The 26128-nt window shown below is 38.2% G+C and overlaps 1 protein-coding gene across 1 annotated transcript in view; it reads right to left on the bottom strand.

The window, feature by feature from the left end:
- LOC309962063 (phospholipid scramblase 2) overlaps window positions 1–23561 on the bottom strand; it is a 30860-nt gene extending 7299 nt beyond the window's left edge. The window contains exons 1-7 of the mRNA XM_082839617.1: window positions 23087–23561; window positions 16916–16941; window positions 14345–14425; window positions 9514–9716; window positions 7486–7528; window positions 4528–4748; window positions 2842–3003 (exon numbers count right to left, since the gene is read on the bottom strand). Coding sequence (XP_082695743.1) covers window positions 2842–3003; window positions 4528–4748; window positions 7486–7528; window positions 9514–9716; window positions 14345–14425; window positions 16916–16928 — 723 coding nt within the window. The 5' untranslated portion in view covers window positions 16929–16941; window positions 23087–23561. The remainder of the gene's footprint in view (window positions 1–2841; window positions 3004–4527; window positions 4749–7485; window positions 7529–9513; window positions 9717–14344; window positions 14426–16915; window positions 16942–23086) is intronic.
- Window positions 23562–26128: the final 2567 nt, after the last annotated feature.

Raw genomic sequence — 26128 nt, 5'->3', positions numbered from 1 at the left:
GAACCAATGGCATCAAGTCTGCAAGATTCTTAGCTATGTATCTCTTTGAATATTATATCAAAACATTCTGTCTCCTCTTTTTTTGTAACTCCTCTTTGGCATATGCAGTAGTTTATTCTAGCTTCCATGTCCCTTCAAGTTTGTATCTTTTGCCCACCAACCTCCTCTTTATATTCCTAATATGGGTGATCCAGTTCACTAACTCTCTCTTCACCTGTGTCTAATCTGTAGCTCATCCTTTCAGATGAGGTTTTATCAATGACTGTTCCTCATTTCTGGAGGTTCTATTTGGCTTGTTTTTATATCCTCCTGGCCTTTATTATTTGTTTCATCCTCCCCTTATGACCCTTTTTGTTTCTTTGTTAGGCTCTTTAATGTCTATTTAGGTATTTCTTGTATGACTGATAACAGACTGTTCTATTATATGCGGTTTGGTTTTGGTAGATTAGTTCCTAGAACAGTATGTTAATTTTTGAATCTGCTCATGTGGAGATAGGTTTGTTCTGTAGGGATAGAGGGTGACCTTGGTGATCAATCTCCATCTAGTATGTTTTTGCATTCAATTCCCCCATGTGTATCACCACTCAAGATCAGTTTCTATGTCTTAAGATTCATGAATCATACTGGTGTTATAAATTTTTGTTTTGTTTTGTTTTGGTTTTTGGTTTTTTTTGGCGGTACGTGGGCCTCTCACTGCTGTGGCCTCTCCCGCTGCAGAACACAGGCTCCAGACGCGCAGGCCCAGCGGCCATGGCTCACGGGCCCAGCCGCTCTGCGGTACGCGGGATCCTCCCGGGCCGGGGCACGAACCTGTGTCCCCTGCATCGGCAGGCAGACTCTCAACCACTGCGCCACCAGGGAAGCCCCATACTGGTGTTATAAATTCAGACCTCAAAATCATAGAGGGGGCTAGATTGGGATATCAGTTTCATGTAGGCATATTTTTTTCCTACTCCTAATAGTCCTGGAATAAGACAGATTCCCTCATTATCTCTAAGGGTTACAAAGTCTACTTGTCCTTCTTCTACTCACCCGTGGGATAATCTCATGGCTTCAACTGCCATGCCAGTTGCCATGCCAGTATGCCAAAAACTCTAAAATCTTCCCTTACACACCTAAAAACCAACATGACTCAAAAACAAATCATGAGCTTCCCACAAATTAACTGTTTCTCCTTCAGGATTCTTACCCTGGTCAATGGCATCATCATTCAGCTTCTTAAACATTCAGCTTCTTAAACATCAGACATCAGACATCAGACCAATAAGACTTTAGAATCATGTCTAAATTTTCTTTCTTCCTCCACTGACATCAAATCTATGAATCAGTACCACTGGGTACACTTATAAATGTCTCTGAATTATTTTTTTCCTTTAGAATGACTCTTTTCCATGTTCCATAGTGGTCCCTCATACTGATAATTCCTGCTTTCAAAATTTCTATTATCTAGTATATAGAAAGTGATTCAAGGTACTATTTTCTCAATTCCCTCAAAGATGTTATCTAGTTAGCACCATTCTAGATGCATAGGAGAGAAGTTAATTCATTGCCTATAATAGATGCTTTAAGGTATCCACTGAGAAGGGTTGCTGAATGATTTCCAACTTTCTTATCATTAAATATAAGAGCTTCACACTCCAGTATGACTTACTTCACTAGTATTTTTACTTATTTTACATAGATAAAATATATGTCAGCAAAACTTCCATTAATATTCCCTGAAACAACAATTACCTTTCAGTCTTCTGAATCTTTTATGGGAATGATAACCCCTACATAGAGAACTATTATTATACACAAACCTATAAAATCTTTAAACATACATAGTTTATATCCCCCCCACACACTATGCATTCTTTGTAAGAGTCTTTATAGTCTCTAATTACATCATATGTACTTTTCTTAGAATTGCCTGTCTGCCTCATTAGACACTGAAGTCAACGAGAGGAGTGATCCATCTTTATATAACAGAGGAATTAAAAATCATATGACTAGCAAAGACAGGCAGATAAGATAAAAGAATGAAGCTGGATAGTGGAAAACCTTGTCAAGTCAGGGGCAGTGGCAGAGTTCCCACTTATTTATCATAAGGGGGCAGTCCTGCTCAGTTTTAGATTTTTGTCCCTTCTGTGGAAATTGTCCAGTTTACCAGATTTTATGCTTATACAAGAGAATCATGGTATCAAGATTAAGTTTTATAATCTCTCAACTTTTAAGCATTTGCAACTAAATAATTTGGGCCATAAGTCTGGGCCCCATTTGTTGAAAAACTGCTGTGATGCAATTCCTCCAGGTAGTAAATACACAGGTATATTGTGATTTCTAATGAATGAATTTAATACAAAGATAAAGGAGAGATCATAGAGAAGCATGATTGGGTAGTACATCATATATTTGTTAAAATTCTCTTTGCATAATTGGGCTTTTTGTAGGAACTCAAAGATGTCGGAGATTTTGAAGAGGGCCTAGAGCACTGGCAGCCTGTGTTTCATGCTAAGGAAGAACCATATGCTTTGGCAATCAGACTTTGATGACAAGGTTAATGTTCCACTTAAAATGGATAACATACAGTACCTCTATACAAAAACCACCAATGTTAGATGCTTTGTTTATATTTATTTGACTACAAATCTCTGCTTCTCTTTTTTCCATTTAACACAATCAACACTGATGCTTAATCAGAGCAATAACCATCTCTCTGACAAAAGATAAATATGAAGGACACTGAGACCCTCTTGAGATATCAGGATATATTCATTTACTATATTTGTAACATCCTCCCAGCTTATGTTATTCTTATACTAGGAAAGCAAAACCCATAAACGTTATCACACCTCTTACCTCAAAATCAACATCTGCACAACAGCTGCAGACAATACATGGACCAGTAAGTCTTAGTACATCCTCTCTCCTCTCATTTTGAAGTGTAAACTTTGGCAGGCATGGGTGCCAGGTCTGAGTAACATAACCTACTGGTACACCAGGAGGAGCTTGGATTTCTATCTACAAAAGCAAAAGAATATATAAACTGTAATCATAACAATGTCTAATAAGAACTCTCATTTACTGAATACTTTCTAAGTGTCAGACACTGTTCTAAGCACCACTTAACTCACTCCACATCCTTACCAAGTTGGTACTATTATCCCTGTTTATACAGGAAGTAACTGAGGAACAGAGAGGTTAATTAACTTGTATCAGATTCCCCAGCTGCAAAGTGGAAGAGATGAGACACAGACTCGGGGAGGCTGCATGCACTGTCTCCATTCTGAAGCACTGCTCTACTGGTCTTGTATATTTTAAAATTTCCATACTTACAAAAAATGTCTAAATTATTAATAGCTATTTCCTCAAATTCCTTTAAAAACAGTGGCTTAAGTGTATGGACAGAGCCCTGATCACTGGGGCAGTTTTCAAATATGAGTGGCAATAGTGCTAGCATGGAAAGAAAATGGGGCCTGGAATCTTGGCTCTGAACATTAGCTGGGTGACCTTGACAGCATCTCAACATGTTTATCTGTAACTGAGGACTTCCTAGATCTCTTTATTAAGACCAATTGTATAATGTATGCTAAGGTGCTCTATAAATTATAGAGCATATTCCATCACACTCAGTTTTCCCTCAGCTATTCCAATGAATATTATTACATCTAAACTAATTGACATGGAAAACAAAATAATTCCGTATGAACAACTTCAGTTATCCTTTCAAAATAAGAGCAGTATTAGACATCACATCTCTATGTGCTTGTATCTTTGTGTACCCTGCTCTCACAGCTACCAGTAAGGATGACTGAGTGACCCAGGCAGCTCTGGTCTCAGGCCAGTGGAGATACAGGCAAAGGCCAACTTCCTATAAACACTCAGTGCCCTGGCGTCTCCCCTGAGATCCATGTTCTTTATCAGAGGGCTGTCAAGTACTATGAAAGAGACACCTGGTCATTATGGAGCTGAAGGTGTTCACAATTCGCATACCCCTATTACAGGGACTCAAATATATTACTTGTTTTTTTCAAATGGAGAACTGAAAAACACAGGAGTTGAGATTTCTCAGAGGGGGCCTCTCGTAGGTTTGCTCCTTGTAGGTTGGCTAAAATAATGAGATGAACTGAACATATGTGTTCTTTCCCTCACTCTTCTGTCCACTTGCCTCTGGGATGGCATTCGAGGATATTCTCTATTGGGCCCTCCTCTGGCTTTGGCCAGGCCCTCATGGTCATTTCAGGTGAGGGACTTGACCAAGGTGACCTACGTTCTCAGCTCTCCCTGAAGATCAAGAAGTCTGGTCTCTGAGATCCCTGATCTCACCCCCGGGGGGCACACTGCTCAGGGACATGGGGCTAACTGCTCACTCTTTTCCACCTGCCTTCCTTCCTACCATTTACCCTCAAGCATAAACCAATAGCTGGTGGACCACTTTTCCTTTAAATCTCATTTGATTATATAAATTCACCAATAAGGTGAAAATTCTTGCAGAACTACTTTGCAAAGTATTTGTAAAAATTACCCTGGTAATTGCTCACTGACCTCCTGCAGGCAGCAGGGAAAACAACAGCTGGTACACCTTAGTGGTCTGTCCAGAGTTATGACTTCTCGACCCATATTATCAAGAATCCTCATTGTAAAAGGCCTAGAAGGCCCACAGCAATTTCGGGTACAGCAATCAGTATCCTCTGCTGCAAAGTAAATTCTCTGTCCAAGGCTGTTCTTAATGTCATACTTGTTACAAGTTTCAAAACCTGTTAAGACTAAAAACATAAAAGAGGGATTCACTATGACTATTGTGTTAAAAGAATAATCAATCTATCCTAAGATACTACAATATCTAGTTATACCATTTTAAGATGATACTTCATATAATACAGGAGGAAGAAAAGGAAGGCTGTTTAGAGATGATCTAAACAGAGAAAAAAAGGCAAAGGGAATGGATGAGAGGGTATTAAAGTACAAAGAAATTAGGAATTCTTGTATGAGACATGAAAGAGAAAACAACTCGTATCTTCCTAATTCCATAGACCCATGTCAGAAAGGGAGACTTTGCTGTGAGGGATGGTGCAGTGCTGCCGATGGCCACAGTCCTTTTAAGTGAATGCAGAAAATGTCTACTTGTTCATGTATTCAGCTATGGAGGGGAATATAGGAAGACTGCTATGTTTATGCACCGTATAGTATTATATTAAGTAAATTGGCTTGAGATTTAGTTTTATAAACCACAGTCATGGCTTCTCTTTCTGCACTGTGTGAGGAAGGTGTGAGAGGGCTTTCTCTCAATGCACACATGTGAAGAGGGAGAGAGTGAAAATGCAAGGTGAGGTAGAACGTCACCCTCAGCCCAGGGCACCCTTGTTTAGCTCAGCAGTGGTTGTTCAGAAGTGGCAAATGGGTGTTAGACAAGGGGAAAGGCCCTTGGCAACCAAGGCTGCAAGTCGGAGGATTCCAGGCCACTGGCATCCTAAGTGAACTCTGTACCTTAGCAGGGGCTAATCTCTTCACAGGGGAAACAGATGGGCTGACATCTGACACCCACATGGTATCTTACCAAAGGGCTTCCCACATTGAACCACACTTTGGAAACCTCTCCTTGCTTAAAGCCAGGAGGGAGCAATTCATGGTGCCACTTGTCCATAGCCCTGATTAACATGGGTCATAGGGTATTAGAAGCCACCAACATAATGAGCAATTAAAAGAAATATAGAGACAAAAATCACTCTCTAATATTGGTGTGGATGGACTTTTAGTCAGATAGAGATGTTCTTCACAAATTTTATCACCATGACCTCCCTTAAGTATCTCTGCTCTGACTCAGACAGGCCCTGACCCTGCCTTTAATAGAACCACCCTTTACCTCAATATCGGCCAGTCAAATATTTCATGTGAAAAAATTAAACTGATTCATGAAATGGGATCTATTACCTAACTGTTTCATTAAGTAGCTTAATCTGAAAATTCTTCAGCTTGTTTATCTGTGTAATGAGATCAGTGGGCTTACACAATCTAAGCTTCCTTCTAGTTACTTAAAAAATGAAAACAAATAAAACAAGAGAATTCTATGGTTATGTCTTTATTGTCTATTAAGTTTTGAATTGGGAAATGTATAAGTGCCTATCATAGTCTCAGGTGCTAAAAATGAACTGAGTAATCTTTATTTCTTTATACTGCTCATAATGTTAAAATATAAACTTTCAGTTGGAGACAAAAAGAAAAGAAAATTAGACATCCTTCTTTTAAAAACTGAAGGATTTATAACTACTAAATTTGAAATTTATATTTCATGATTAATACATATATATTTCCAAATATATACATAAAACTTATAAATCTTAAAACTATAAATGGAGTGCTATATAATGTATAGTGTCTGTTTTTTGTTTTTTATAATATCAAGAATAAATTCCCTAAAATGAATCATTAAAAAAGTTAAGAATATAAATTATCATACTATGAAGAGTTCCTTTCCAGAGAAAATGTAATATAAACAAACAAATAAAAATGAGAACATTCTAAATATCTAAGTGTACATTACAAGTAATTTAAGTGTAATAAGCAACAATTATATATTCTAACCAAATATCAACCGTATTTCTACAGTAGTACAGTTCACATTATAATTTCTATCAGTGGAAAAGAACTTTGCAAAGATGTGAAGAAAGAGTTAATAGATATATTCTAAAATCTATTAGAGTTTTCACTGACCTCTTTATACCTATAAGGAGGATACTGTAGTGCATGAATCTACCCAGATTCCCTTTCCCCCGGCAGCAGTCCTGAAACATCTAGTGGCTTCTTAAGTTTACTTTGCACCTGATGAGCACTGGACCTAAGGAAACAGCTGTAGGAGTCAGGCCCTGTTCAAAGGAGCACCAGTGGCATTCTAGGAAGTCAGGCCTCTTGGCCGGCTGGTCAACACCCTCCAGTGCAGTGTCCCTGTGCCCAAGGTGATATCCACAGCCCGTGGAAAAAAGGGTTTTATAGGGTTCCTCTGAACTCCCAAGAGAAACTGTGGGCAGTAATGCAGTTTTCCAAAACATCCCCATCCATCCAAATTCAGAGTTCACTTGCTCTGGAAATATATTTACTAAGGTAACTGAACTATTGCATGTGGCTCTGTGACAACTGCAAGGACATCACAAACTGGGGAAAAAACGGTTGAAGGGACAGAGGTTAGGCAAAGTGATAGAATCACTGAAATGATTTCTAGAGAGAAGGGGGAACAACAGTAAGTTTTGACTGGTTTCCTTCTAAGTTAGGGTCTGTATCATGAGCAGAGATGTCCAGCATAATAGTATTTTACCACTTGGCTCCTAATTCAAGAAATGAGCTGCTGATAATCCTTATCAATTCATTATCACTAAGAGAGACATTTGTAAATAACCAGTTTTAATATCCAGCATCACTGAAGGTGTTATATCTGTGGTTGGTGATATGCCTTTATCTGCATAAATGTCCTCTCTTCCTAGAAATATGATAAATACAATGAATACATACCTTCCAGAAGTTCAATTTGCTGATGAATCAATAGTTGATCTATCTATTATAATAAAAAAAAATTAAGCTGTAACCATATGTTATTAAGCCAAACAAATTAACATTAGTGTTCTTATATTTTAGAAGAATGTATGTAATCAATTATCAACATTTATCAATATTTAATAATTGTTTATATTACTTCTAGATATAAAATTAAAGTTAATATGTTCCTTCCAGAAGGGCCTAAGAAATACTAAGAACTTTTCATCCATTTAAAGAGCTTTTTTCTACAAATCTAAACATTTTTTCTTTCTTTTGATATCATCATTTGTAGTAGGTGATAACTTCCCCAAATATTTTGTAAGGGCCTAATTTAAAAAAAAAATCTGCTTAGGGTATTTCTTAGAGAACTTAGGAGCTACCAAAATTCTTTTTTTTTTTAAACATCTTTATTGGAGTATAATTGCTTTACAATGGTGTGTTAGTTTCTGCTATATAACAAAGTGAAGCAGCCATATGTATACATATATCCCCATATCTGCTCCCTCTTGCGTCTCCCTCCCATCCTCCCTATCCCACCCCTCTAGGTAGACACAAAGCACCGAGATGATCTCCCTGTGCTATGCAGCTGCTTCCCACTAGCTAGCTATTTTACATTTGGTAGTGTGTATATGTCAATGCCACTCTCTCACTTTGTCCCAGCTTAACCTTCCCACTCCCCGTGTCCTCAAGTCCATTCTCTACGTCTGCGTCTTTATCCTGTCCTGCCCCTAGGTTCGTCAGAACCATATTTTTTTTTTTTTTAGATTCCATATATATGTGTTAGCATACGGTATTTGTTTTTCTCTTTCTGACTTACTTCACTCTGTATGACAGACTATAGGTCCATCCACCTCACTACAAATAACTCAATTTCATTTCTTTTCATGGCTGAGTAATATTCCATTGTATGTATGTGCCACATCTTCTTTATCCATTCATCTGTTGATGGACACTTAGGTTGCTTTCAAATCCTGGCTATTATAAATAGTTCTGCAATGAACATTGTGGTACATGACTCTTTTCGAATTATGGTTTTCTCAGGGTATATGCCCAGTAGTGGGATTGGTGGGTTATATGGTAGTTCTATTTGTAGTTTTTTAAGGAACCTCCATACTGTTCTCCATAGTGGCTGTATCAATTTACATTCCCACCAACCGTGCAAAATTCTTATATTATAGGCTGCCCAAGTGCATTGTGGTAAATTAAATTAGTGCAGAGAGTGCAAGAGAGACAATTCATTTACTGAAAACTACCCTACCAGATTTCTAATGGCAGACAAATACTAAATCTCACATTGCTGAGATAAGCTATCACGTAGTACATTAAAATCCAGGAATTTTTTTTTTCTTATTGGTAGCATTAATAAAATTGGGTCTTCCAAAGAACAAAAGGAACATAAAAATGTAATTTTCTTAATTATAATGAAAGGTAGGTCATATTATACACAAATCAATAACTCCTTTCTTGGTACCACTTACGGAAAATCAACACTAAATCGAGTTTGATGGTTCTTTCCAACTCCTAGGAAATTATTCAGTATTGGGATTAAAGGGCAGGATCCAGAACTAAGGTTCCAGAAGTAAAAAGCCATTCCCAATTCCTCTGCATTTTGATGTTAAGCAAATTATGTAACTTCTCTGGACCTCAGTTTCTTCTTCTGTAAAATGGTGATAATTAGAGCACTTGTATATCACAGAATTTTTAGAAAAGAATTTAAATGAGTAAATACATGAATTATACTTAGGAACAAAGCCTGGAAGCTTAATAAAGGTTTGCTATTAGCTATTATTGCAGATTATATTCAAGATCATAGAAAATACAATTTCCTAAGACATTTTCATTTTGCTTTAAAAGTAAACCTGACCTAGAAGAATTAGAGTAATCTGTAAGCAAAACATGTTGTTTTACCATTTCAGACTTTTGTGAATTAGCCAGTTGTTAATCTCATTAAGTAAACTGGAAGCACAGTTTTGTTTTTCATGAGTCTTTTATGCATTGAATTACCTGAGTCAAATATTCCAATCCGGGTGGACAGTTTAATGGAGGTGATGGTGCTGGCATCCATGGTACCCCTGCAGGTGCGCCTGGCTGACTAGTCACTGGTTGGTATGGGACAGGAAAGCCGACTGGGCCAGCACCTGAATAGCCAGCTGGCGGGACTGGATAGCCAGCCTGGGTGCCAGGATAGCCAGTATATCCTGGAGGTCCTAAAATATGAACATGTGAAATTATTTGTAACTGCAGAGAAAAATGCAAACTTCAACTCTTTTAGGATCACCCCAGCTATCTACAAACTACAATTTCTACTTAGAAATCCTGTTTCTATGAAGCTTAAGGTTTGTGTTTTTCTCTCTCAGTGACTTTTCAATGAAATACCTGTGGTTTCAGGTCCACTCCTATTCTGACGGTTTTAGGTTGTGTTTAGAGTTGCCCCACAGCCTTACCCTTATCATTCAAAACTCAGGTGAAAATATGCTTGAAATCTAATAAAGTGAAAGAAAGTCAACAACGATCTAGAGTCAGGTACATAAAAATTCCGGAATGGCTTCCAGGAAAAGAGGGATGGCATTGAGTAGAAAGCCCAGAATAAAGGCTTTGAGTCAGCATTTCTAGGACCAAACCACCCTGTAAAAAATGATAATTCTAGAATTCCAACATGTGACATTTCTTATCTGTATAGAACTGATAGTGGTTTTGTCCCCTCATGGCATATTTGGCAAGGTCTGGAGACCCTTCTGGCTGTCATAATTGAAGGGAAGGGGATACTGGCATCTGGTGGGTAGAAGCCAGGGATGCTGTTAAATATCCTACAAGGACCAGAACGGTGCCTTGAAAAAAAAAAAAGAATTATCCATCCTGAAATACTGTAGTATCTTTGTTGAGAAACCCTAGTATAGCGGTAAGGGTATGTCATTCCTTCCAGTACTGCCCAGATACTCCTCTGGGTTAACAATTTGCCTGAAGTTTTAACCCATGGTGTATCCCATTCCTAAAACCCTCCACGTGAAAAAAAAAAAAAAAGTTAAGTTATGATATTAGGTTACAAATGTAAATTTCACAGTTTGGCACCCTAAGCTCTCTGGAAAATACAGTTTGAGAACCAAGGAAGGTAAAACCTTATAGTAGGCAAAATTGTCTCAAGTACTTATTAAGCACAGTAGAGGAAGAAATGAGTATATACTCTATTCCACATGAATGTGTGATTACAAATATGAAGGTTCATAACTTTATAACTTAAATGCATAGTCTGCAGAGTAGCTATTCCATAGGAATGGAGGATGTAGTTGCAAAGAACTGTGTCCCACAATATTTTAACAGTTAAGGCTATGCAAAATTTAACACTTAGAGCAGGAAAATTGTAAATACTTTTAAGTGGAATACTGACGACAAAATACATACACCAATAAAAAGTAAGACTCAGAAGACAGACTAAACCTCATAGCAATGTCTTTTAAGTATAGTTTTATAACTTATTCCCTCTTAAATGAATAAATATGTACAGATGATCTATAATGTGATTGGGTCTAGAATCAGAGGATACAGCTATCAACAAGGCAACCTGCTCTCAGGGAGCTTAGAGGCAACTTCTAGGAGACAGAAAATAAATTTTAAAAGAAGATTTCAGATTGACCTGATGGAGAAAATACATGGGGAAAAGGGCAAGGTATCAACCAATTACTTTAGACAGATAAAATTTATGGTTGACACCTAAAAGTTGAGAAGGGAAAAAGTGTGTGTGAAGATATGGTAAGAAATATTCCAGGAGGCAGGAATACCAAATACAAAATCTCTGACTTTAGGAATAAATCTGACATGTTTGAGAAAGAGAGGGACGTTATAAGGGAGAAGAAGAACAGAAACAGCTGTCAGTAAAGAAACAGGATCAATTCATCTTGAGAAGCCCTTAATAAGGAGTGTGGATTTTATTCCAAGTGTGATTGACAGGCTTTAGGGATTTTAAACAGAAGACTGAGTTCCATGATCTGTGTGATATCTTGCAAAGTTTTTAGGAGTACCAAGCACTGGGATTTAAAATGGGAAATGCAAATGCAACCCCTGCCCTCATTGCCTAATGGGAGAGAGAATTTTACACTCACCTTACTCTAGGGATCTACAACGCCAGTGTCAGTAAGTGATTAACTAAAATCAGAGACAAGCACTTTGAAGGGAGGGACCAGGGTTTTATGTGCCAAAGGAAGGCGTTTAGATGGGGAGAGACAGAGGGAGGGAGTTGGGACAGCCTCCCTGAGGACCACCCTCAGCTGAGATCTGAGGGATACAAAGGAGTTGAGTAGGTGGGCAGCAGGGAATGAATATTTCAGAAAGAAGCCCTGGGATAGTAACAAACACAGTGCATTTAAAAATCTGCAAAAAGGCCAGTCTACCTGAACAGGAGAGACAGTCTTAAGAGACAGATAAGGAGAAGGCAGGGGAGCCCCTTGGGTTTGGTGGACCAAACTAAGCATTTTGGTCTTTATCCTGAAAGCAAAAGGAAGCCAATGATGTACCCATTGGGTACTGTCTGTAATATTAACAGATAACTATTTTTAAACATCACTGACTACAGTGCAAAGATGAAACCACAGGCAAGCCAGTGAGGGGGAGATGTGAATTAATTGGTTACATTATTAGCATTATTAAACCTTCACGAGATTCTTAGAGGATAATTATTTCCCAAATCAATGGATTAAGCATATAGAATTACCTGAAATTTAGGTAATATTTCATTTACCTAAAGCCCAATTGATTTAATATATTATTAATATAATAGTTAGCAAATATTTGTCATTTATTAATTGTAAAGCATTGTGCTAGTTGCTTTACACATACTCTCAGTTAATCTCCAAAACGCCTGAATTAGAAAATATTATGCCCATTTTATAGATAAGAACTGAGGCTTGGAGGTACAGCAACTTGCTTAAAACCACAACACAACTATTAAGTACAGAAGCCAGAACTTGAAGCCTGATCCAGCCTCTCTATGCCAGTTTTCCCACTTGCATAATGGTGATAATTAATAGTATTTACCCCATAATATTGTCTCAGAATTAAATGAGTTAATTCACATTAGGCACAATAAACTCTCAGTTTTAATCTGTTACTATTGTTAGCGTCACTGTCTTAAAAGACCTGTGCTATACTGGCCTTCGACTTGAGAAATAAATTTGAGCTATTTTTCTCACAAACTCTCAAGTCTCATTATAACTTAATTATGTATCGCCTACTATTATTTAGCCATGGGTGGATTAAAATATCCTCCAAGTGCCTTGGGTGCATACTATAGACTTGCTAATAATTCTTCAAACACCATTTAAAAATTGAGAGCAGCAGTTGTCAGCCCTGGCTGCACATTAGAATCACCTGCGAAATTAAAAAATTACCAATCCTGGGGTCCCACAACCAGAGCTTCTGTTTCAGTTTTCCTGGGATAGTGCCCTGGTACCAGTGTTTTCAGCAGTTTACAAGTAATACTTAAGTATAAGCACCTTTGAGAACTATCATCTTAGAGCCTTGGGAGTCTTTCTACCTCGCATTCGTTTAAATGCAAACATCTGGATGAGATCCAGGCTCCACTGAGGTTTCTGGCTAGACAACTCAACAAGCCATTCAGCTCCTAAACAGATTTGTTTGCTCAGAGTAGAATAAAAAATGCATACACCCTTCTGGCCAAACAAGACTCCTTTTGATCCTAAGTCCTCAGGATGGTCTCTCAAGATGTGGGTAGCCGGCCTACTTGCAAATGTAGGTGCACCTTGAACTCTGCCATTTGGTAAAGTTCTGGTAACGTTTTTTATTTTATTTTATTTTATTTCTGGCTGCGTTGAGGTCTTTGCTGCTGCGCGCGGGCTTTTCTCTAGTTGCGGAGAGCGGGGGCTACTCTCCGTTGCGGTGTGCGGGTTTCTCACTGTGGTGGCTTCTCTTGTTACGAAGCATGGGCTCTAGGCGCATGGGCTTCAGTAGTTGTGGCACACGGGCTCAGCAGTTGTGGCTCGCGGGCTCTAGAGTGCAGGCTCAGTGGGTGTGACGGGCTTAGTTGCTCCGTGGCATGTGGGATCTTCCTGGACCAGGGCCTGAACCCATGTCCCCTGCATTGGCAGGAGGATTCTTAACCACTGAGCCACCAGGGAAGCCCAAGTTCTGATAATGTTGATAACTGCATTTGTCTAAATGAAAATCTCTGAAGTCTTCTATGCAGTGGTTCAAAAGAAATAATATATTACTTGGTTTGTAGTGATATGACTCAGTTACTTTTCTTAGAAAGGCAAGGCATGTATATAAAAGCAAAGGTTTCACATTTTTGTATGTTACAAAATAAAAATGAGAATTATCCCAGGTAGCTATGTTTCTATTGCTTGAAGCTTCCAGGCTTAAGCAGTCATCTCTTTTGCATGACAATCACTTAACATAATTAACCCTAGATAATAAATGACTCAAAAACACCCAGAGATAAATCTCCTAAATGTGACTGCATGACCATAATTTTCAGAACGAATGGAGAATCGATAAAATCTGTTACTTAATATGTGTATTTTGGGGTTTAATTTATGTGCAACCTTATATCTTATTTGCTAAATGTCAATTCATTACTGTTTTTATTAACACAACACTTTTACTATTCTGTATAAATAAAAAATATTTTAATGATATTTATGATAACGTATAGTCAAAGAAAAATATCCAGAACTAGGCTACAAATTTCATTATTGAACTTTTAGTAAAAGACACTACTAAAATACAGAGACAGACAGACAGACAGACACACACACACACACCCTTTGGGGAATATCAATAACTCATAAATTTTGTTTTTTTATTCTTTAAGCCAGTGTTTTACCTGGGAAAGCTGCCGGAGGATGTTCAGGGGGATACCCGCCTGGCAACTGTGTTCCTGGGTGAGGATCATTCATTTGCACATCTGCAATTCAAGGAGAGGTAAACATATATCTTCTTAAAAAAATACATATCAGAAAAAAAAATGCATTGTTCTTAGATAATTTCATTTATATGCTCCTGTGTTGTATTGAAACAAAGTGAATTCTTCACTTAACAAAAGCTATGCCTGTTATCAGAGTTAGTCTGCAGTAGAATCTTGTTTCAAACAAATTCCCTTCTGATAAAATAGGCAGCTAATTACTGGGGCTGAATTTCTAGTTTTCAAATATGCCTGATGAGTGTTCTCTCCCATACACTGATTTTGTTGTTACTAGGAAAAGTAGATTGTTTCAAAACTACATAGACTCTTTTTGAATTATGGTTTTCTCAGGGATAGGGAGGGTGGGAGGGAGGGAGACATAAGAGGGAAGAGATATGGGGACATATGTATATGTATAACTGATTCAATTTGTTATAAAGCAGAAACTAACACACATTGTAAAGCAATTATACTCCAATAAAAATGTTAAAAAAAAACAACTACATAGACTGTGAGAAGGAGATAAATGAACCTAGTTGGATGTGGGTTTGGTAATAGAAGGATAATAGGTGATTTTAAAGATATCTATAATTGTTGCTATAAGAATTATGTTTTAAATATTTAAAATAATACATGCAATTCAGTATTTAAATATCCTTTTTATGCTTACTCTGAAACTACCCCATTAAGTTTGAACTATAGGAAATTCCCAGTATTTGACTGATTTTGAACTACAAAAATCATAACTGACTTAGTTACAATAAATAAACATACTAACTTTTGTTATCTGCTAATCAATGTAGTTTGAATAATCTTTAATATGTATGTACAAATGGTTCAGTTTCCTAGTTCTTCATATTTGTGTTTACCTAATCATTCCTTTAGCAAGCACCCTGGCCAGAAAATAAATATTTCGTACTAGCATCTCCTGTGTCACCCTCAGTTAGGCTCTCCGGCTACACTGGCTCTGCCTTCATGGAATTTATGGTCTAGTGGACACTACACTTACACCATATTCTCGTCTCTTCCCTATGGCTTATTAACTGTAAATTGAAAATAGTTTATTTTTGAATAATGGGGACATGGCAACGGTGCAGAAGAAAAAGTTGACCAAACTTTCAATCTGACACATTTCCTGTATGTATCATGGGTCTTGAAAGACTTAAAGACCCATCCTTAAATGATATGTCACATTTTGGCACCTCTTAACAGGTACCACTGTTTAAACAAGAGTAAATATACACACATATCAAGGAGTTGACATATTCAAGAAATTAGGAGCTCATAATCCCTGGGGTTTTGGTACTAGAGCAATGATCCTGGTTTCAGGAATTCCAGGGGAATTTATACAAAGAGAAAATAAATGCATGGGCGAGTGCTCAAGTAGATCAGAGAGCATATGAATTATGGATGGATTTCTGCATTTGTGAAATGCAACTTAGAATAACTTACAAAAATCACAGGACTTTCATACTGTCAACAAGTTATTGTTATTTCTCTCTATATTTATATACATACATACATTCTATTTCAATTTATGCACACATATACATACAAACACATGCATTTGTATATAGGAAGCTGAAGAGTTAAAAGGTAATTGTCACTATGACCCAATGATTTTTTTTAAGTGATTTGAAGCATCCTATTTTTGTAGCAAAGAAAATAGCTTAATACTATATAAATTTACGTTTAAAAAGTAAAGTAAGTATTGTTAATACAATTAAATTAGTATAGCAAGCATTAAGAAAAATCATGAAACTTTGTGAAGGAAAGTCAAGGTTTCTGGTCCTAAAGAGTATCTAGTATATGTAGCAAGGCTGGCATTGTGGTAGAGATAAACATCTCTTTAGCTATCTAAACAAACACAGAGAATAGAGATCCTTCAGAAAACAGGATTTTGTTTTCCCTATTTTTCCCATAGGATTTTTTTTTTCTTCAGAAACTTGAATTTTTTAAAAGACAAAGTCTTTTTTTACATGTTTGGTTAATACTCATCTTATTTAGAATTTTCTTGGGAAAAAAAGCCATAAAATAAAGTTGTATTTATTTAAACCTATTCACATGTGTATTTTATGAGATATATATTGGGGATGTATCTGAGCATTTTATTACAATGTCCTGGCATATTAAAGTCATTGTTTGTTAAACAATATGATGGGAACAGTCTTTTTGTATATAAAATGCACAAAGAAAAGGGAAACTTGATTCAGATGAAATGTAATATAAATTATACAACATATTTCCCAGTAAGCCTAAAATTTCTTAGGTTTATCTAAGGCTTTTTTATTTTTAAAGGAAAAATTAGTGGTCATGGATATTTGTGTACATCTTCTCTATAGCCAAAACACTGGCCCAGACTTAGGATTCTGGAACATAAACAACACAAAGCAAATTATATCTTTTCAGAAACTGACTAGAACATTATGACAAATAACACATTAACAAGAGATTTAACATTATAGGTGGAAAGTAAACACTTAAATTACTTACTTTGTTTGTCCATGATTTAAACAGTTCTGAAAAAGAAGACCTGATATAAATATATAATTCAAATATGACAGTTGAAACAAGATACTCTGAAACTATATACACATGAGATATTCCTCTATTCATCTAGTCTTCCAGAATCTGGTCATTTAAACCCTTCAGTCTTGACTGTATTCCCTGCTGCTATGTTTCTGAGTAGGATTTTACAAGTTGTAGGTCAGTCCAGGATGGTGAACAATTTCTAAAAATCTTGGGAAGAGAGGGTTCAATGAGGCAGAAAGACAGAAACACTGTGAACCCAAGGCCCTCCAGTTAAAAACTGGAGGTTTCCAACCTACACAATCTACAGGGAGCATGCAATCCAGCATCCAGCTGTAGGGCTGGGCTGCAGGCGTGGTCCAGCAGGAGAAGGAAAAAGGTTAGCTATCAGGTCACACTGCTGTAAATACCTCTGGAAATTCCAGGTCCTGAGGACATGTTCTGCCCAGCTTCAGCAACAAATTTGAGAAGGCCTGACCCCCTGTTTGTGTATCAATACATGATTTTAGCCTAAAAACATATACTCAGGGGTTATAGTAGCTGTAACACCATGATAATCCAACTGAAACTTTGTCTTGCTTATTTCTACAGAAAAATAATGATAAAAAACATTATACTCAATACTTCTGCCTTCTACTGCCTTGATCCCATCCTAGTCTTTCCCACAATTATCCAGTCACTACTTTTCCTATCTCTCCACTTTAAATCCCAACCCCTATCTGCCTGTTAATTACAATTAACACATTAGGCAAAAACTTGCTACTCAGTTGTTTTATCTGGGACCCACACACTAATATGAATTGGCTCTACCCTTCCCAGGCCTTCTCCAGTTTTTGCTGCCCCTTTACTAGCTCCTTCTACTGTGTTATCCTAAATGGTAAATAAAAGTCAACTGATCCTTCCATATCCTTAACTAAAATCCAATGTTCCCAAGAGGAAACCATATCCCTTTTCTCCTTTTCTAAGTTATCGATTTATCATTGCCTGTTATAAGCATAAAATTTAATAATATAGTAAAACTTTTAAGAATATTCCAATTACAGTCACCTCTTAATTATATATACTCAAGGAGTTCAGTAATGGGTTTTCTTGGCCCTGGAATAAATTTAAAAATATGTTTTTTGTTACAGATTTGACTTCCTGGATTTTCTTAGAACAATACTACCCTGTTAGCATTAACTGGTCAGAAACCAGTTAATGTGCTATGGACCTCCTCAGGACAAAAGAACAAAAAGATTAAGATTTATGTTTTTCTGCAGTTATTCAAGAAGGTGAACAATAAGCTAATAAACACATGTAACAAAAGCATACCAAAAGTTTTCAAAGGCCATTATTGTGTTTTATGTTCTATCATATGAAGGACAACTAAGAAAGGAGACTAAATTCTTATATACAATAGACCATGATTACTTTTGTCAACATGCAGTTCTGTGATCAAAGACTGTATATTAAAATTCATACCCATTATCTTCAATACCCTAACAAACATAAAACATTTAAAAACTACTCCATTTCTGGAGTAGAAATGCGTAGTATCCCTTAGTTAACAAACTGGACTAAACAGCTCAAGATTTTACTTAACTACTGTTTCTCATAGGACCACTTCATAATATGATTAGTTTTTTTAAAAAATGTTATATGGCCCTTCAATCAACTTAGCAATTTTCAGGGACTACTGTTTCAGTCATTCCTGCCTTGCCTAAAATGTCAGAAGGGCGCTCAGTTCAAGGAAAAATCCTAAATAATACCTGAGGTCTAATTTTTAGAATTAAACAATTTAGTTTTGTGAACAAATCACTGAATTGGCAAAAAAATTCCATAGTTTCTGAAGGGCAAGTCTATACATCTGAGAGGAAAAATAATTAGTTTTAATTTAAAATATATTTCTTCTTAGCATTTAGTTGTTTGAGCCTGGGAAATTCAGTGCCAGTCAGAAATAAAGAATGTGCTAGAAAGAGAGGGAATTCATACACGAGTGCTATGCATCACATTAGGAACAGGTGGAGGCTCTTAAGCAATGGAGCAATAAGTACCCGAGTCCTTGCAGAATGAGGACCAACTATGAATATGAGTATTTACTTTTCATGAAGCCAGAGATAATTCTCTCCTTGCACAGAAATCAAAGAAAAGGAAGTGAAACAGACCCAAACAGAGCTCATTTGTTCATATTTACTCTTTCCTTCCTACTTGGTCACAATATCTTAAGTCTTAAACTATAGTTTTGTGAGGATGAGTACCTGTTGGCAAAACTACTGCAGTATAATCTGGGTCCTCATTTTCCTGTAGTTTTTAGAATTTTCACAAGTTCCTAATATCTCAAGCATGAAAAATGTTACATCATAAGCTCTGGTGCAAAATGTGAAGTGACAGTTGAACCTGTATGTGTGCCACAGGCAGAATAACGCACTTGTGGACTAAAGACATCCCCCATGTTCATCCCTGTCTGCTCTCCTTTGCTGTTTTAAGGATGTTCTGGTTTTCTCAAACTTAATGGTTCTATTACAAGACATAACATCACTCAGTTTTGGGAATGATCGGGCTGTGTGTCCTGGATGAATTAATTTATTAGTTAATTAATTTAATATTATAACTTTTAAATAATGTCTTCCACTACTCCTAGTAAGAAACAAATCACAGCAAGACTTGCAAGAAAATCATATTTATCCTGTATTAAAAGAAAAAGAACTCTAATGAAGTCATATTATACATTGTACCACTGGAATCATAATTACTTCAGGACAAATACAGAATTCCAAATTATAATCTGATTACTACACACTTATCCTAACTTGTTAAATGAGAGCTTCTGAGGAAATTAAGGCATCATATACTATACATATAAGCATGTATCTGTTAAATTTATTCTATCAGACACCATTAAGACATATTCTGTTGGTGCTATGGGATACTAGATAATCATAAACCTCTACCACCCGGGAGAAGGGGAAATAGTGCACGTGATGTCCAGTTGTGGTTCCACAATTCATATTACAGGAAACCCTTTGACCCATCTCTTGGGGTCCTGAAATTTCTATCTTATTTCGTCAAAAATATTAAAGTATAACCTGCAACCCAAAGGGGAAACATCCCTAATTCTGAAAGATCCTGAAACTACTAAGCCTATGAACTAGGCATAAACTAGATTTGGGTTACTTATCCAATTTTACTTAACTGCCAAAAACCAAGCCAGTTGACATTTTTCTCAGAGTCCCAAAATGGAGATATGTGTCCTTAATTATTTTAACAAAACTTTACTGCTCTAAACACAATCCCAGAATTCTATATCCCTAACTTCCTATGAATAAATGAAAATGAGATACTAGACTAGGGGGAGAGGAGGAATTATACAGAGCTAGCGGAGAACCCAACCCTTGCTGAGGTAAGTCACAAATCAAGCAATTTCCATGTTGTTCAGCTTATGTTTGTAGGTAAATTTTATGCATTTAGAAAGGTTAACACCTAAGGTCAAAAGCACTTCATCTGTTGAACTGTGGTTTTGGTAAAACACAAGCAGAGCAAAAACAGATGGGTTCACACAAACAGGTGGCCAAGATGTTGGTGAGGATTTGAGTATACCAGTACACGTATGTCCAAGACAGGGGACGGAAGTGGGGTGGCTGAGGCCATCATCAGTGCAAGGAACCTGATAAGAGAGACTCTGCCTATAAAATACCACTTCTGTATTTTAGATTCAAGAAATCAAAACAAATATGCTCAGAACCACATTGGGATAGCATTTCATAGTAAACCTTGAAGAACAATGTAGACATTTCATCAGCTGGGACCAACTGAGAGAGAGGTGGTCAAGTGTTGTACAAACCTAGCAACTAAACCAAAGAGACCAAAGACACATAAACTAATCTTTATGTCAGCTATCCTAGTTTGGTTGCTTTATTACTCCTGAAGAGCCTTTCCTGACAACTGAGAGCTCCCTCACAAATTTGTGTTGTTTCCTTTCCTCCTTAAAAATGAGGAAACTAAGGCCAGAGAGGTTAATGGTTACTTAATGTCATACAGCTCAGTAACTAGCTCATATGAATGATTCACGATTCATTTCCTTTGCAGTCATGTCCTTGATTCACTGGGGAAAAAAAAAAAAAGACATTATCCCAAATTGCCAATTTTCAGTGAAATTTGTTAAGAGACTATCTTTATGGTGTTTTTCTTATGTAAGGCAGAGAGCAGGAATTTCAGATTTACTGCTGCCTATTTGTTTTTTTTACTAGGCCAGGCAAGAGTTTTTTGTAAGTACTTAGTATTTGAAACATTTGAAAAATGTAAAGCACAATAGTTAGCACTGCTTAACTACAATGCTTTGGTTTTTTAAAATTTAGCACTATTAAAGAAAATGCAGTAGAGTATACACACTCACGTACACATATATAAATGCACATATACACAAATAAATATGTCTGTAAACAGTCACTCACTATAAAGTTTGTGCCTCTTTCCAAGGAATATTGCTTGAAGGCACAGAGCACGTAAGGCACTATAACAATCACTAGAACAAAATGGCAGACAATTAACAATATATTATTACAAATACTAGCACTATGAATAAAAATAATGGTTCTATAAAAAGAGTTATGGAGGCACTAATTTAGATAGTGTAGTGGGGTTGTCAGAAAGTCACATCTGAGAGCCAAAGGCAGTTTAAAATCGACTAGGCTATGGAGGTGTGTATTTGGATGGGGTGAGGCATTAGAGGCAGGGGGAACTGCATAGGTAGCAGTCCTGAGGCTGGAGGGAGGGAGCTTGGCTCATTCAAGGGAATAAAGATCTGTGGGTCACAGAGCATAGGAGAGAGATCACTGGACCAGAGGATGGAGAGGTGAACAGTGAACACTTCTTACAGGTTTCCTGTCTAAGCTCTCAAAGGCCAGAGCATGGCCTGTCAGGACAAGACGCTTAATTGGTGCTTGCTGATTCAATAGTTGTGTACAGTATTATTTCACTCCCTTCAGTCAGAAAGGACAGTTACCTTACAGATGTGAAGGCTGGCTAATCTGTGACTCAGCTGTTTCATGTGACACTTCTATCCAACTGCAGAAACCCACTCACTTCCCTTTTCATTTATTTTTCATTTCCTTGTGTTTGTTCAGTGTTCAAAGCCCTACAATTGTCATACTTGCCAGGGTGGTATTAAGAGAAAGTTCCATTGTGAAGAAAGCTCCAGGAAGAACAAGGGGACCCTGAATCTCCTGATACTTCACACTAAGCAAGTGACACTTGCACTAACCATGTATCTCAAACTGCTCAACTAGGAGAAACACTGACTGCCTGTTCCCGGAACTGGGAAATGGCCATTCCAGCATTTGCTGGAATAGCTGTCTAAATAAAACCACATGGGAACCAGACAGTGAGCTTGGAGGATCAGGGACTTGCTCAAATATTTAAAGTAATAAATCTAATGTTTACTGAGTACACTCTGCAGTGCCAAAGTTATACGTCACACTCTAACTCTTGTAACTTTTGATCGTTACCCAGTTTCAGAGATGAGCCAAGGAAGGAACATGTAGGAAGAAACTGCCTGGGAGTCCACAGATATTAAGTAGTAGAGGCAGGTTCAAGTCAGGCAGGTGGGCTCCTGAGCTACTGGCTTTAGCCTCTATGTGATAAACCGCCTGTCTTCCCAATTCGTCTGGTGTCCCAGGGTGCCTAGTATAGTTTTGGCTGCAGCCACACTCCTCATTAATAATGACTGTTCAACGACAGCTAGCAGGATCTATTAATCGTCCCCCTGAATACCCCTAAATGCTCGCAGATACCGCTGAGCCCAGGTTCTGGCCATGATCCAGCGCACTTCCGCGCTATTAAGAGATGGACTAAGCGCATTCGAACCTACGAGGCGGTTTCAGGCAGAAAACACCTTGGCCTTGGAAAGGTCCTGGGACGGGCCGGGATAGGACTAGGTCAGCCGGGCTCCCTGCTGAGTCCCTGGTCGGCTTCTGCGGTCGCTTCCCGAGGCCGCTGGGGCCCGAGCCCCCCGCCCCCAACCTCAGCGCAAACGCAACCCGCCGGCCCTCGCGCCCCTCGCTCCCAAGCAGCCCCCAGTGCCCCCCGCCCGGCCTGGGAACCCGCGCCAGCCCCGCGCCCGGCACCCGCGGGAGGAGACCGGGCACGCCGCCCACCAACCTGTGGCCGCCGCAGCTCCGGCGCTGCCTGCGGTGAGACGAGCTCGGGGAACCCGGGCGCGGAGCCGATGCTCGGCTTCCGACCCTTGGCAGTCAAGAGTGCTCCTTACACAACCTTCCCTGAAGTTACCAGGAAAGAGACATCCGAAAGACCGTGGTGACGAAACCCGTGGCCTCTGGTTTCGTTTACCTAGATCCTGAGTTCCAAACGGGCTTCCCGCCCTCGTCCCCGGACTGGCGCTTCCGCGTAGCTGCGGGAGGCTTGAGACCCCGAGGCGGGACCGCCGCCCCAGTGCAGCGCGGAGAGATTGTCAGCTCCCTTTCTGATCCCTGGGAGGCTCCAAAAACGTTGGTTCTGAGGTTCAGGGCCGCGAGGAACTGGGAGGTCGAAACCAGCTGGAACTTGGTCATTAACAGGGGAGTGGCCGCCCCCGGCGTGGCCTCGCCAGGGAGCAGGAAGCGGTACAGAGTACAAATGAGGGCGAGTCAAACTTGTTTTTCTTTATGGTGTCTTTTCTGTTTCTCTCTCGCTCGCTCTCTGTCTCTCTCTTTCCGCTAAATGATGTTAACTCCTTTGGAGAGTCCAATCAACCAGATGTGTTTAGAATGTTTACTATTTCCAGCGCCTCTACTGGCAAACTGGCGCCGTAAGAAAATATTTGTTGACCTGAAGGATTCATTGTTGTTGTTTTTCTAGTAAAATTTTTATTTACCAAAGTAACACACGATCTTCCAAACAAAGCTGGATATGGAGAAAAGAAGTGATATGTACCTTGCCGTTTAGCTTTCTGACTGCTGATATCTGCTGCAGAAGGAATAGGAAAACTGTAGAGATCCAGTACCTTCCATTTTCAGTGTTTTTTTTTCAACCTCTCCTCCTCCATGAATATTGTTTTTGAATCTCTAGAAGTTTCTGTTATCTTTTAAACAGAAGAAAGCTCTTACACCTTGCTTAGGGTGGTATATACCATTGCCACATTCTCTCCGTGGCGATAGTGAATGAGGGTTGGTGAATAGACCTGTGAATATAGACTTTCAAGCATTTCTCATTTTGATCTTTAATTTTCAACTTTATTCTCCCTTTTACTTGAAGTCACTAAGTCCTCAGTCTCTCTGGGATTCTGTGGTAGTAAGTTGGATCTCTTTATTCTTACATCTGTCTATACACACGTTGTAACTTCCTGTTATAAAATAGTTACCACATCTGCCTCTTTCCATTTTCTCAAACATGTTAAGATTTTATTCCCCTCTGTACATTAACATTTTCTTGTTCTTCTTGTGCTTTTTATATGTTTGGTTTTTTGTTCGTTTTGTTTTAACTGTATTTGCTTTCATTTTGTTATGATCTCTAAAGAAAAGTACTTTTAATTAGAAAATATCTTTAATTAGAAAATGTCTAGGCATAGCATAAACAATTAGTTGCCTACCCCAAACTCAGTATCTGCTTTTATATGGTAGAGTAGTGGGTCTCAAATTTTAATGTGCATCAGAAGCACCAGAAATTCTTGTTAAAACTCAATTTGTGAAGCCCTATCTTCAGTTTTTCTGAATCAGTAGGTTTGGGATGGAGCCTGAGAATGTGCTTTTCTGATAAGTTCATGTGTGGTGCTGATAATGTTGGTCCATGGACTTCACTTTGAGAACCACTTGGTAAGGGAATCCTATTTTGGTTACGTATTGGGGAGCAATGTGTTCATGGAACAAGTGTCCTAACCCGAAGTATGAATTTTCATTGGTAGACAATTGTATTGACACCGGCCTGTCTCCTTTGCCTGTGATTGGTGCACACGTGGGCATATTTCTCAGATTTGGCTGAGGAAAAATCTTCTTGAGGACTTTGAGAAAAGCATTCCTGCCTAATTTTATATATGTATGTGTATATATATATTTCTGTATATACACACATACAAATGTACATACCTACACACATACATGTATATACACTTACATACACACACATGCACACACACATACATATAGGAATTGTGGAACGATCTCAAGAGCATAATGACCCCTTTGAGCCACAGCACTGACCCTGACTTAACATAGTTCCAGATGACTTGTTATGTGTAAGCTGGCTGTGGTTATGGACTCACCAAGAGTATTTATTTTTGTTTTTCATCTGATTGCATACTAAAAATAAACAGGATTCTGTACTGCTGTCCTTTTCTGCATGGTGGGGTTTATGTCTTTATAATTTTACACCATGGTTATAGCTCTTCATGATTCTTTCTTTTTGTTTAAGCTGTTTAAAGTTATTTTTAAAATAATCTTAACATTGTACCACCGAGAATCTTAATATATTCTTTCCAAAATCCTCTTTTTTGCTTTTTGTTTTCTTGTTTAGGCCAACTGCTGTAGCCGATAGCTCCAAGAGAGTCCCGCAGCCCCACAGTGAAATTGGTACAATAGGGAAGCAGCAGAAGGTCCTGACATCTGAGTGCCTCAGGCTCACCATTGGTCAGGCAAATTTATCTATTTTGAAATATTAATGTTAGCAAAGATTTTTAATTTTCCAGGAGATCACCAAACATGAATTCTTTAGTCATCAACACTGGGCTGTATAATTTGGGATAATGCTGGTGGCATTATCAACCTCAAAACTTCAATGACATAACATAATAAAAGTTGTTTGTTTTTTTATTCACGACATAACAGCCAAATGGAAGTGTTCCCTTTTGGTAGGCTGGGGGCTCTGCTTTACAGCATCACTCAAGGACCCAGGCTCATGGAAACACTGACATCTTTAACATATGGCTTTCGAGATTTTTCTGGGCTTTGACACTAAGTCTGCAGGGGAAAGAAGTTGGTTGCATATGAGAGGTTTTTATGGGCCAGATCTGAAATTGAGACACATCATTTCTGTCCACATTTCCTTGGTCAGAACTCAAATGTATGGCCACACCTAACTGCAAAGGAAGCTGAGAGATGATGTCTGGTGTCTCTTCAGAAAAATAAGGAAGTGAGTGTTATTAAGCAAAAGATTTTTATACCATCTTCTACAGGTTTTTCACTTAAGATTAAAAACACACAAAAAGCTCCT

This window comes from Leucopleurus acutus, assembly GCF_964270905.1.
Source record: "Leucopleurus acutus genome assembly, chromosome: 5".
Lineage (NCBI taxonomy): Eukaryota > Metazoa > Chordata > Mammalia > Artiodactyla > Delphinidae > Leucopleurus > Leucopleurus acutus.
Note: the sequence above shows the minus strand (reverse complement) of the source record. Positions and strands in the feature narration are given on the sequence as shown.